This window comes from Danio rerio, chromosome 8 (genome assembly GCF_049306965.1).
Source record: "Danio rerio strain Tuebingen ecotype United States chromosome 8, GRCz12tu, whole genome shotgun sequence".
NCBI lineage: Eukaryota > Metazoa > Chordata > Actinopteri > Cypriniformes > Danionidae > Danio > Danio rerio.
Window position 1 is genome coordinate 33,481,453 of NC_133183.1, and position 13,900 is coordinate 33,495,352.

General features: G+C 36.8%; 1 protein-coding gene across 4 annotated transcripts; it reads right to left on the bottom strand.

Annotated features, from left to right (window-relative positions):
- Positions 1–1,346: 1,346 nt before the first annotated feature.
- On the bottom strand, positions 1,347–12,853 carry znf131 (zinc finger protein 131). Of its 4 annotated transcripts, none has more exons than XM_021478215.3 (7): positions 12,753–12,853; positions 11,983–12,136; positions 9,380–9,481; positions 6,658–6,802; positions 5,887–6,557; positions 5,671–5,801; positions 1,347–2,236 (listed from the first exon to the last, which is right to left on the bottom strand). In XM_021478215.3, exons 2-7 carry the CDS (start codon positions 12,104–12,106, stop codon positions 1,736–1,738), a joined length of 1,674 nt encoding a protein of 557 aa, XP_021333890.2. In that variant the 5' UTR covers positions 12,107–12,136; positions 12,753–12,853; the 3' UTR covers positions 1,347–1,735.
- Positions 12,854–13,900: the final 1,047 nt, after the last annotated feature.

The window sequence follows — 13,900 nt, forward strand, 5'->3', positions numbered from 1 at the left end:
GGCTCACCTTTGACTTAGCCTGCCATCCCATCTAAGAAGAGAGAGGGAATAATGGGGATGGTTTCAAGATTGTTAATTCAAATTTAATGTAACCCTTTGTTTGTAATATTGTTAAAAGCTAAATGAAAATAAATGGTTTAAATGAATCAGATTTTGTTTAATTGTACGAACAGTCAACCGACAGAGCAGAAACTTTAGTAAGAAAATCAAGGCAAAGGCAGATTCTACTTGCCTAGTGTATTCAGCACTCAACTCCAGTTATAGATGCAATTATTTTTATTGCAATATGTTATCGTAAAGAAACTATAATGCATTACTTTATATGATTTAAAGGAATGTTTTTTTATTTATTTTCTATTTTGAAATATTATGAAAATTTTGGAAATTACCCATGACAACTTTAATGTAATATAGTTTGGTATATTTACATTCAGCCCGCAGCTGTCAATAATATTTGGTTTTTAGCCCTTAATACGAAAACGTTTGGGCACCCCTGCACTAAACTGCATCTTGTTGATTTTTCTGATAAATAAATAAGCAAAAAAAAGTCACTAAAAGCAACAAAAATACCCAAATCATGAACAGGAAGAAATGTTGAAATATGTAAAAGAAATAAATTGTGCCAATTCATTAATTACAATTCATTTGTTATAATAGCGGTAAAATATAATACTTTGTTTACATTTTTTCTAATAGTTGCTATACATTCTTAATAACATTAAAATTGAGTGAATATAATTTTGTTTGCATCATCATGCTGCCCTTACTGATCCTTTCCTCCTGATCTACAGCTTCGCTTAAGATCAAGGTCAAAAAGACCAATCCCAAAGTTTAACCTAACGATAAAACATACCGTAGTACATTCAAGTTTCAAGAGATTGACTGCAGCTCCGGACAAGATGTTTGGTCAGAGGAGAAATTATTGTGAGCCTGGTTTCACTCAAGGTTTTTTTCCTTCATTTTCGTCAGTTGGTAAAGTTTGTTCCTTGCCACTGTTGCCACTGGCTTGCTTGATTTGGGACTTGTAGAGCTGCGCATCAATGTATTTCCTCTTCGGGGTTTGGACTTCCAGCAGTGAAATTTAAACCACACTGAACTGAACTAAACTGTACTTCAACTCTGAAAACTGGACTGACAGTTTCAGTTTACTTGAACTTCTATGTTCAGCTGCTTTAACACAATCTACATTGTAAAGGGGCTATAGAAATATACATGAATTGAACTGAAGCTTAAATTAAATGCTGTTACTGCAGTCATTCTCAGCATAATAAGAATTCACTTGCTGACATTTATATTTCTCTGAACGAGGAGAATGCTTAAAAACACAAGCCAGAAGAGTATACATGTTGGCTCTGGATAATTTGGGGGAACATGTTGCCCTTTAATTCTTTTATGAAAATAAGCTTCTTACACACACTATAAACATACATCCAAAGATAAAAAATAAAAAAAGACATTCTTTCCACCACAGTCTTGTCAACGTGCACTATTCCTGAAACAAACCTCCATCTATTCTTATCCACAACATACATTAAGAGCATGACTGAACTTGTGATCGTACTTATAGAGACACTGACACTGCTTTCGGAAAAAGCCAAGCTGAAAGAAAGAAATAGAGCAGGTGATCCATCTATGTTGGACAACTCCACAATGAGCTTTATTGTATCATTTTAAAAGGGTGGAAAAGGAGAAAAAGCCTCCTCAATTCATTCTTATAGCGTCCAAGTACAGCCTTTCATACATTCTCGGTCTTTTCACAGCTAGCAGGCTCTTGTTTGGCTTCTGCTGGTTCTGCAACAGTCTCCCGTTCGACTTGAATCCCCATCACCTGTTCTTTCAATTTTTCACTGTCTACCTGTAAAACCACTGTCTCTGCTACTCCACCCTCGGGTTGAGAGGGCTGTATCTGCGTCTCTTCCTCCACCACGAGAGTCTCCTCAACAGCTACAACGTCCACCGGTTCCACAGTGACGTGCTCCACCCGTATACCATCCTCCAGAATCACCCGCTCCTCGCCCTCCTCCATAGACAAGACATTAGCAGGGTCTGAAATCAAGATGTCCTCTGCCACGATTACCTTCTCCTGTAAGCTGTGGTGCTCCTGCAGGTGAGTGTGGAGGTCTCTGGGTGATGTGAACCACAGGTCGCAGAGGGTGCAGTGGTTGGGTTTCTCACCCGTGTGGGTCACCAAATGATCCTTGAACTGCTCCCAACTATTAAAAACACTGCTACAAACCTGAGGAGTAAAAAGATGGATTATTGAACAAAATAAAGCTGAAAACATGCAAAGGGAAAACAACCGTTCATAATTTAAGTTCAGCAAAGATTACTGGCACCTCACGATTTATTGAGAAGTCCAAATACACTCACTGGTCAGTTTATTAGGTACACCTTACTAGTACCGGATTAGACGGCCTTTGCCTTCAGAACTGCTTTATTACTTCTTGGCATAGATTAAACAAGATACTAGAATATTTCTCAGGGATTTTGGTCCATATTGGCATGACAGCATCAAGCAGTTGCTGCAGAAATTAAGACTCACCAGACCAGGCAACGTTTTTTCAATCATCTATTGTCCAATTTTGGTGACCCCGTACAAAATGTAGCCCAAGTTTCTTGTTCTTATATGACAGGACTGGCACCCAGCATGGTATTTCGCTGCTGTAGGCCATCCACCTCAAGGTTCAGCGTGTTGTGCACTCAGAGATGCTCTTCTGCACACCTCAGCGGTAATAAGCGATTATTTGAGTTACTGTTGCCTTTCTATCAGCTTGAAACAGTCTGGCCATTCTCTGACCTCTGGCCTCAACAGGGCATTTGTGCCCACAAAACTGCCACTCACTGGATATTTTCCCTTTTTCAAACCATTCTCAGTAAACCCTAGAGATGGTTGTGAGGGAAAATCCCTGTAGATCAGCAGTTTCTGAAATACTCAGACAAGCCAATCTGCCACCAACAACCATGCCACATGCAAGTAAGATATCAAATAACGAACGGGTGTGTTGTTATTTTGACCAAAACGATATTCATTTGGAGGTTGTTTAAGGAGTTTAAAAGAACACACAAAAGCAACCTTTTAATTCTTTTGAATGGAAAACTACCATTTGAACTACCCCTGGCATGTGGTAATGATGTAACAGCTGTGGATCTGAGGCTTCGCCTTCGTTTGACATTAGCCGCATTTTCCATAACGCGCCTAAATAGAGCGAGCCAAGGCCAGTCACGATTCCAGCGTCACTTACGGGGCCTAATCGGGTCTTTCTCGGGGCCAGCAGCCAGCCTTTTTTGGCCCACCGAAAACCTTGGGCCAAAGAGGGCCAGGTAGGGGGCGCACACAGACAGACAGACAGACAGACAGACAGACAGACAGACAGACAGACAGACACACAGACACACAGACACACACACACACACACACACACACACACACACACACACACACACACACACACACACACACACACACACACACACACACACACACACACGAGTATATGTGCCAAACATTTACAATATACAATACAATATACAATACATAAATCAAACCGTTTTAAAGCCATATTAAACTTTCATTTTACAAAGGCCTCTCTGAAAAAAGATTAGATATTTTCTAAAAAAAAACAACAACAAACACTGGAGAAGGTTTAAATATTATTTATAAAGTATTGGGATATGATGATATTAATCAAATCGTGCAAACAGAGCATTTTTTGGGTGAGTGAAAGCAGAAACTAGGCTACCTTTTTTTCTGTCCTGTGCACCGCCGCTTTACAAGGAAAACTGCAAATACAAAATTTGTTCTGTGTCCTCAAACAAGTGTTCATAATTATAAATAACGTGGTAAAATTTAAAAATAAAATTTACATGAAGAGCTTTATTAGAGAAAAGCTGCTGAGCAAAACAAAATGTTTGACAGCGTCTATACATTTTCTGACGAGTTATGAACGGAGAATTTCTGTGGTGTTATATTATGTATGGTGCGCTCCCTGTGCTGGCAAGACCCTTTGATTTTCGATGCCAACAATGGGTTGGTGAGTAAATGAATATAATGAATAAAAACACACAGGCCCATGCGTATAGACAAATCATGTCCTGCTGTACAGTAACATGTCATTTGTTTTTTTCGATTGTCTTCATTTTAATGATTTCGTGATGATGCAATGGTGCGCTTTATCTGCCTGATTCCCTCTGAAGTGGGCGGGTTGTGTGAAGTTTGATTTAGGGGACGCTCTGGAGGCGGGGTTTGCGTGATGCGCTGCGAGCTACTAGCCCGACAGTGGAAACGTGACATGATTTCGGCCTCACTGCTCAACCTCCCGGGCGATTGACCCGTCCCTGCCCGATAAAAGCCATGGCTCGCACTGGCCCGACAGTGGAAACGCGGCTATTGTAATCTACATTCATTTGTTCTGTTTACTTCATCAAGGCCAGATTTCCGTGAGTAAAAAGATAAAGAAGAGTGAAGATGACTCTGAGGTCATCTTAATTACATAAGGACTTTTTTAAAAGCTGCTGTTTTCTCAAGACTGTAATTTGCATTTAATTTGTTATTAAGAGGTAAATCTGCATCATGTATAATTCTTAAGACACTGCTCTTGGTGTTTCCATGAACATTTACTGTTTGTTATCAAACTATTTCATAACAGTAACAAGAAGCTGTTTAATCATAACTTAATGTTAATACAGCAGTCATAACATTAATTTTCAATATGTGACTCGCTTTGTATTCTCAGAAACTAAAAATGTAAAACAGGAAATATGTTGGGACTATTGTTTTTGTTTACATCCCTCAAAATAGTCTACAAGTTTCCTTTTACAGCACTGATGTTGTAATGTAATTATAATACAGTCAGTTAAATCAACTTAACATCCAATTACTTGATTAAGCAAAAAACGAGCAAGCACTAGTGCCATCAGTAGCAGCAGGCTAGCGCAAAAACTCCATTGAAAATACTGGGGAAAAATATTTGCATATTTTAAAAGACACAGTAGGGAAAGTTTAATGTCGTGCTTCTTGTCCAGTCTGAGACCATTTTTATATCATATATCTATCAGGCAGTGAAGATAGCCGATTTTTTATTTTTTTTTAAATGTAACAAAAAGACTGGAAGTTCCATAGTTTACTAGAAGCACTTGGACTGGCTGATTGAAAAATTAAAAGTCCATGTGCATATACCCCATTGTTTGCAAAAAAAAATGTAACTTTAAATAAACAAATAAAATAAACTATTATTGTAATTGTATAGCTGTATTGTCAAATGTTTTTTTTTTTTCTTAAATCCTCATTGTTTTACAAAACTAAAAAATAAAGGAGTATGTTTTGTATTGCCATTTAGTAATTATTACCATATAATACTGGTTGAAATTTTGGCCTTAAACTTTTTTTTTTAATTTAATAAGTTTTTCTTAATTACTCTTCTTAATTCTTAATTACTTAATTTCTTAATAGACTCAAGTACCACAATCTTCCATAAAATGCATTTTAACAAACAAAACAAAAAATGCAACACATAGCATTGAATTGAGAAAAAACAGCAGTCTTGAGTCTTGTTGTTTAAATAACGAAAAAAATATTTTAACTGTGTTATAGTGTAATATTTTCCATTCAAATAAGATAATAAATTGCAAGCATTTGCCATATTTAATGAATATTAGAGAACAAAAACTAACCTGGCATTCATAGAGCTTCTTTCGTCCTTTTTTGGCTCCAGAGCCATTTTGACATGCTGACATGTGGCACTTCAGCGTACTGTTTCTTGCAAAACGTTCATGGCACTCGGGACACTCAAAGGGTTTCTCACCTACAAAAACAAATTTATTTGGAGAAGTTATTTAAAAATGAATCTTGAATATGGAAATTTTCCTCAAAACATCTCACCCACACACCTGTGTGCTTCCTTAAATGCTCTTTGAAATGTCCAAAATGATCAAACTGCTTTTCACAGTACTCGCAAACATGCACTTTCTTTTTCTGCCGTCGGGACTGTTCCTCTGCATCAAAATGATAATTATTCAAGTGCTGTTTAAGGGCTCCTTCCCGGGCGTACGCTTTGCCACAGTGTCTGCAAACAAAGCCTCTTTCTGGGGAGGCGATATGAGTCTTCATGTGCTGTTTGAGGTGATAGTAGAGTTTGAAGCAGCGGTCACACTTATCGCACCGGAAAAGGTTGTCGAGCTGAGAGATCTGAACCTCCACCACTTCAATGTTCTCCAGTGTCTTGGAGGCCACCACTGCCTCCTCCTGCACAACTACAGTCTCATCAACCTTTTTTATGACGTGAAGTGTCTGCTCTCCCTGCTGGTACTTGCTAGTGATGTCAGCCAGCAAAGCCAAAGCAGAGTCATCTGAAGAGGGTACAGTGGTGCCCCGGGCCACGTCCACCACCTCCACCAGACCGCTTTCCTCAACCTCGATGTGCTCCTCGCCAACTTCCACCTCAATTTCAACAGCTTCTGTGTCCGCTGAAGGAAGAGATTCAGTAATTACATTGGAGGTCTCTGATATCTTCCTCTTCTTAGCCTTGCTCTTTCCGGGCTGGGGGGAGGTAGAACCATTCCTTCTAGATTGGAGGATGAAAAGTAATCGTTTACATTCTGAGATCAAATCAGAGAGAAGAAAATGTCTGAATAATATAGTCAGTGCAGTATGCGAGTAACCTGTTGTTTAAGGCTTTGATTGCCTCCTGCATTTGAAGGTATTCTGCAGCTCGCCAGACATCACTGACTTCCTCCTCACCATTCACAGCTAATGTAGCTGTATAAGTGAACTCCATTAGATGGCGAAAGGCAGAGTTGCTAACACCTGTTTGAGGTAATAAGACAAAGATTGTATCCAGTTGAACTGAGACAACGTACAGTCAGTTAAATGTTCATTTTAGGCATTTCATCAAATCAAATAAACAGCGACACTTTAGAATGTTTTTTGTTTCAGTTGATAAAATTAGTTATTGTGATATATTTACATTTTAAAGCTTTAATTAAGATGCGTTTATGCTAATAAATCTATATTTGTACATTACATGCAGATGCTTGTTTACAAACTTGATTTCAGCAAGTAGAAATGTGAATTAAAGTTTATTTAACCTAAAAACAAACATTAGCTATTTAAAATCTCTCTCGTTATCCATAGAAAGCAATGATCCTGAGACATTCCAAGTCCAAAAAAGGAACCAAAAGCAGTCAAGACATTACATGTGACTTTAGTGGTTATACTAAACTGTAATCAAATCAAGCTCCAAAAACAAAAACATGTGTGTACTAAAAAATCGTAAATAATACTTGTAAAGACTGAAAACCACCAATTTCTATAGTTAGGTCATCAGGGTGCGCATTTACTATGGGCAGTATGACATATTGAAATTAGAGTCAGCAGTAGAACATGTAAGCATCGTGTTGCCCATAGTAAACACACACCCTGATCTGATGCAAAAGACATTGATGAACAAAGTAGTTTTCACATTTTGGGCACACAAAAGTGTTTTTGGAGCTTTTGATCATTACAGGTGAACCACTGAAAATACACAATGTTTTTGGTCCCTTTTCTGGACTTTGAACATCTCAGGACTATCGTGAGGATGAGAGAGCTCCTGGATATTTTACTCTAAAATATCTTAATTTTTGTGTTCTAAAGGTGAACTAAGGTCTCAAAAGTAAGTAACGATATGAAGTAATTAATAACAGAAATTTCACTAGAGTTACCCTCTATACAATGTAATTATTCCTCTTCTACTCAGCTTAAAATGACCAAACCTAAGGGCTATTAGACACTGGATTCAGACTGACCACTGCTAAACATAAGCCATTCAAGAGATTTTGCTATTAATATGAATATATCTACATACAGCAGGACTTAACAATAAGCGCTCTGACCAGTTGAAACAAACTCTAGGGCGAATCGATTGTACTGACAAATCAAAACTATCCAGCAAACTAATGAACGAGGCTATATCACAGTGTATTATTGTTGTGTAATAGCCAAATATACAGCTATATGAAGAGAGAATTATGAGTAGGGCAGGATGTCATTCCTACTGGCTAATGTGCTTTTCATGTCGAATGCGAAAATGAAAGCATGTTGAAATATTATTTAAATATTATTATTTACTGAGTGAGTTGATTGATATTGAAATATAAAATATTACCATCTGATGATGTTTCCATATTTTATTCCTATAATATTTTGTATTTGGCCTATTGTTTTGTTCATTTCTGCACTGACACCTTGAAAGAAAACTGACCATTGATCTGCTTCTTGATCTGACAGCAGTCTTGGTTTTCTGTTAATGCTCTCTACAATTTAAGCCTATAATGCATAATTTTACCCAACATTATTTTAATAGATTAATTAATTGAATAAATAGATTTTTACAAAACTTTACAACTAATGTATTTATTTATAGAAAAGTTATGCTGACAAAAAGTGTGTGTATACAATTAAGTTTGGCTTTTGGCACATTATTTAAAATATGTGGCTAAAAACAATTGGCAGGGCAAGTAAAAATTTGAACCACGGAAAAAATCCTTAGCATTGAACCCAGTACAGATATATTAACTTGTGCATATCCACTTGGAATTTGTTTGCCTAAGTGTAATAACTATAACAATTTTATAAAGCCAAACCAATCAACTAAATCCTATGCAAAATGCACAAATCCTGTATATATATTTTTGTATTTTCCTCAAAGGAATCAATAGGTAAAACAATTGATAAAAAAATTTAAAAATCTTACATTTTAATATACTCAAATAACTGGCAACATTGTGGCAAGGTTGGATGGTGTGCATATTTTTTAAATCACACCTTATCATGATGATTCTTAGCTGACATTTGTACCAAGAGTACATTTAAAAAAACAGACCCTTCTTTTGAGGTGTCTTGGTCCACATGTTTGGCATGCACCAATGTTCAGCTTTTACAATGATTCAAACAAACTTCACACCAAATTAAAAATGTACTTAATATTAACTTCCCCTCAAGTGGTTTCAAACCTTTATGAGTTTCTTTCTTCTGTTAAACAAAAAAGAAGAAAATTTGAAGAAAGCTGAAAACCTGTATTGGCTTACTTCCAAAATAGGAAAAACAAATACGATGGACGTCAATGGTTATAAGTTTCAAACATTTATCAAAGAATCTAATTTTGTTTTTAACAGGAGAAAGAAGTTTATAAATGTTTGAAACAAGTAATATTAACAGAACTTTTAAACAAATGTCACTTTAACAGAGCAATCACACTAGAGGCTGTTTTAGTCATACCAAACCTGACAACACAGTGTCAACACTGCTCAAACCTGCCATTATCCAGGAAAGGTAAAGAGGACTTTAAGGAAATAATATAAATCCACATTTTGTCCACATGCATTTGTATACATCATAACATACCTTCAATCTCCACTAGAGGCTCTTGAGTGAAGTCCTGAAAGAATTTGTGGAAAAACTGACTGCAGGCAGCCAGAACAGCTTTGTGGGCTCTAAACTGATGGCCTGTTTTAAAAAAATAAAATACATAGGCACCACTGAATCTGCTTAACTCTTTATTAATTTGCATAATTCAGAAAGCAACAGTTCTGCAGGCTTTATGAATGTAAACATAAAACATTTTTTGTTTTGTTTTCAATTTAAACAGTCTAAACAATTCTTGAAGCGGCATACATTTACTTGAGAATAAAATTGACTTTGAGAAATCTTCAAAATTTAAAGGACATATTTCTTCTAATGCATATCTTCCAAACCTTTTCAAGCCGAAGCATATATTTTATTACTAGGGGTGTAACGATACACAAAAGGCACGGTTCGGTTCGGTTCACGGTTTTGGAGCCACGGTTCGGTTCGGTTCGGTTTCTGTTTGCTGTGGGGTTAGGGTTGATGTCATGTTAACAGCAATGCTAAGAGACAATTCACTTAACAACAAGAACATCTTACCTTTTTCTTTATTAACTTTGTCATCGCATTTTTAGTACAGTCAGGATACCCGAGTAAACAACTAGAATTAAATAAATACCTCCAATATAGACTAGTCAGAAAAAAAACTATTCTCTTTAGTGCAGCCATCTTAACTAAGTAAACTAAAATTAAATAAATAACTGCAGTGTAGACTAGTGAAAGATCTTCTTCAAAACACCATAATATCCATATTCTCCGATGAGAGGCTTGATCTCTGTGCAGACACAGACGCTCATTTTTGATTATATGGTTTCATTTAGATAGATAGGTTTCCGTTTAAATTAATGAAAAATATACATATAATGTGTTTGTAAAGTGTTTTTTCATGACATATTCACCAGTAAAATACATTGCAGTTGTGTCTGAAACTAATGTTAGGGTTGTAGCCGGCTGTATGTTTGCCTCCCGATCTCTCTCTCTCTCTCTCTCCCGCTCCCTCTATGCCGGTCATTTATGTAGGTCCGCCTTCATGACAGCTGATGCCTGTCATTTCTGTAGGTCCGCCTTTTTGACAGCTGATTGGTCAGGAGAACGATCTATCATCATTTGGCGACGCAGCGCGTGAATGTAAAAAGCATGTCAGGAAGAGCAGGAGAGAGAGCGCTTTTTCCTTTGATCTCGTTTTTCGTGTATTTTTCTGACATGATTATGATTTTCGTTGTTTTTGCTTAACTTTCGTTTGGGTAAAATTATTTTTGCATTACTTTTGCCCACTTTAAGAAATTTTGTGAGGTTTGTACATTTTTATTTCAATTGATTTGTATATTATTTATAAGCTCCGCTCCTTCCCGACAATATAACTAGCTGTATCTCCTCAAGTTCAGTCTTAGTGTAAGGTGGATAGGGAAAATGTCATAAGATTTCCATTTTGCAAACACGTAGAAAATGTATTGTTAAAGACATCAGATAAGAGGTGAAGGTCATCTTTGTTTATTTTATTCAGTATAGGGAAGAATGCGGCGCTGAAGACCTTTTTTTTCTTTTCATCAGTTTTAGCGAGGTAAGAGGGGTTATTCATGAGTTAGAATTGTTTTATTAAATTTATTTCTTTTGTTTGTCTTCACTATCACCCCCTTGCTCGAGTTTAACTAATTTTTGTTTGATACTTTTGTTTGAATTTGTTACTTTATTATATTATTTTTATTAGTGTAAATATTTCTCTTTTTTTGTATATTTGAGCATTATTCTGGTTTTACTTTTGTACATTAAATCACTTTTGTTGGCAGTTCTGTTGCTTACACCCTCACATTGTGAAATTACCCCACTTTTTAAATGTTTTTCCTTACAAGTAAGTTTCGTGAAACAGTCGAGACAGACAGGCAGGTGCTTTGTCTACGACACGAATTCTATTCCTGTACTTAACTGGAAAACCAAAATGTTTCCACACAGATGACTTAAATGTGTCTGGGGGATCTGCAATCTCAGTACTATGTGAAGCAGCCATCATGCGTCCAGTAGTAACGAGTGTGATGCTCACTCAAGTCACATGACATAACATGCACTAAAATACTAACTTTAGAATATAATATTTAGAACAAATCCTCATCATTACTAAAACAATTTAATCAAATATAATATTGAAGATGTGTTTAAATTGGTTTAATTAGTTAGAGACAAGTGACGTCAACCTCAACAATGGGCAGCAGGGGGCGTGAGAGTACCGCGGTACGCCACGAGAGTTTCTTGATATGTATCGTGGTTGGTGAATCGCGATATTTCGGTTCGGTTTTAATATCGTTACACCCCTATTTATTACCCACTGATTTTTTTGTTATTATATTCATAAATTGATTTAATAGCTTTCTTAATTCTTGAATATTATTTGTCATCTGAAGTGAAAGCATGTAAATATATGTAAAAATATCTACACAGTGTTTTGCATTGTATACAACACTGAATAACATAGATTTCTATTTTAAATGAGGATAAATGTAGTATTTTACAATGTGGGTTTTAGAATTAGGACTTTTTGAGGCCCCTTTAAGATCCACAAACACAGAAAAGGACATTGCATTAAAAGTCAGAGAGACTGAAAACCTTACCATCCACAATGAGAGTGATGTCAGTGAACTGATCCAGCTGACGTTGCTCATTCAGTTTGTCAAGCATCACTTTATAATGAGCTGGAAACTCATGCCCATAGTCAACATCTCCATCAACAGACATGGTTCAGCCCTTTCCCTGCGCATGCAAGTACTATAAAAACACAAGCACAATAAGAACACGCTGGAATAAGAAATATATCAAATCATAAAACTCATTTACTTAACATAAAGATATGGTTTATTGATAACAAAAAGCAATTGCTCAGCTATTCTAAACTGGCAGACAGCTTCAATTTAATCAAACTGCAAGATGTCAGAGCATTTCAAAAGCCAAGTGTCAGTAATCTTCCAAAGACGTGTATAGTACAGATCACAATTGAGATAAATTCAGCACATACTTTGTAATCGCCCCTATGCCAACAGATCCACAGAGTAGCGGGCATATCTAAGCAGCATGCCGAATTAGCGCGCATTTCTGCGGGGAGCCAGGCGGCCAACTTTACATTCAGCAGGTTAAACAGCCGCAAGAGCCAAGTACTTCAACGACCCAGAGAGAAATATAAAAACGGCAAAAGCAGCACTGTGCGCTGGCCAGCTTCATGTTATCCGCGCGCAAGGCCTGTGGCTGCTAACGCATTCGCCATTTGTTTTCGGGACCATTGTCGTTACGTCATCAAATCGCGCATTAAAATGCTCTTTTAATCAGACATATTCGTTTCAGCTAAATGATGAGTGTCGCCGGGCGGCTAACGCTCCGGAGGACTTACCCCGGGTGACGCTCGGATGTACAGTGCGGTTGTTTATTCGCGTTGGAGGCCTGAAGCGATCAATGTGCTGTTTTTCCTCCGCTCGTCGGAAAAGGGCGGTCGCTCATGCTCTGGCCTCGAGTTCCCATAAGCCCCTGCGGGAGAGGTTTTCTCGCGCGAGGCTCACAGACAGAAGACCCCGTAATATTTAGGTATTTAAGAGAAGGTAAAATTAAGAAAAGAAAAAGAAAAGGTAATTAAGAAAGTAATATTTCATTTGCAACGTGATTAAAATAATAAATCCTGATATTTATACATTTTTTAGCTCAATCTTATGCGTGTTTAACATTTAAAACATCTAAAGCATAATTAAAACATCTATACATTTCAAGTGTATTTGTATAGCGCTTTTCACAACAGTTATTTCAAAGAAACTTTACAAAATGTGCACATTATTGCATTAAGTCAAAATCAGAAAAGTAAGGTTATTACTATCTATCTATCTATCTATCTATCTATCTATCTATCTATCTATCTATCTATCTATCTATCTATCTATCTATCTATCTATCTCTCTGTCTGTCTGTCTGTCTGTCTGTCTGTCTGTCTGTCTATGGGTAGCATTATATAAAAATGTGTACCTAAAAAAATAAAGAAATAATATTGCAAGTAATTTTACAAAACATTATTATAAGTAGGCCTATTACAATAATATTATATATATAAGCCTCATACAAAAATCTAAAATCTTGTATCACAATATAAGTCACCGCATATCCTGATAATGATATATTTGACAATATTTACTTTTGAATAGCTGCCACATATAAAGGACTGTTTCTTCTTTTTACATTATGAAGCACCCACATGGTCAAGATGATCTGCAGTTTAAACCGAGCATCAGAATGGGGAAGAAAAGTAATTTAAGTGACTTTGAATGTGGCATGGTATAAAAAAGCAACAGTAACTCAAATAGCCACTCGTTACAACCGAGGTATGCAGAAGAGCATCACCGAACACACAACATGTCCAACCCTGAGGCGGATGGGCTACAGCAGCAGAAGACCACAGCGAGTGCCACTCCTGTCAGCTAAGAACAGGAAACTGAGGCTACAATTCGCACAGGCTCGCTAAAATTGGACAATAGAAGATTAGGAAAACGTTGCCTG

What these genes read in the sequence shown, in the direction of transcription:
- znf131 (XM_021478213.3), bottom strand. Translation starts at nt 12,106, where the DNA reads ATGTCTGTTGATGGAGATGTTGACTATGGGCATGAGTTTCCAGCTCAT. An exon ending in ATCAAAGCCTTAAACAACAG is followed by an intron (nt 6,561 to 6,657) that starts GTTACTCGCATA and finishes CCTCCAATCTAG; the next exon opens with AAGGAATGGTTCTACCTCCC. An exon ending in GCATTTAAGGAAGCACACAG is followed by an intron (nt 5,802 to 5,886) that starts GTGTGTGGGTGA and finishes TTGTTTTTGTAG; the next exon opens with GTGAGAAACCCTTTGAGTGT.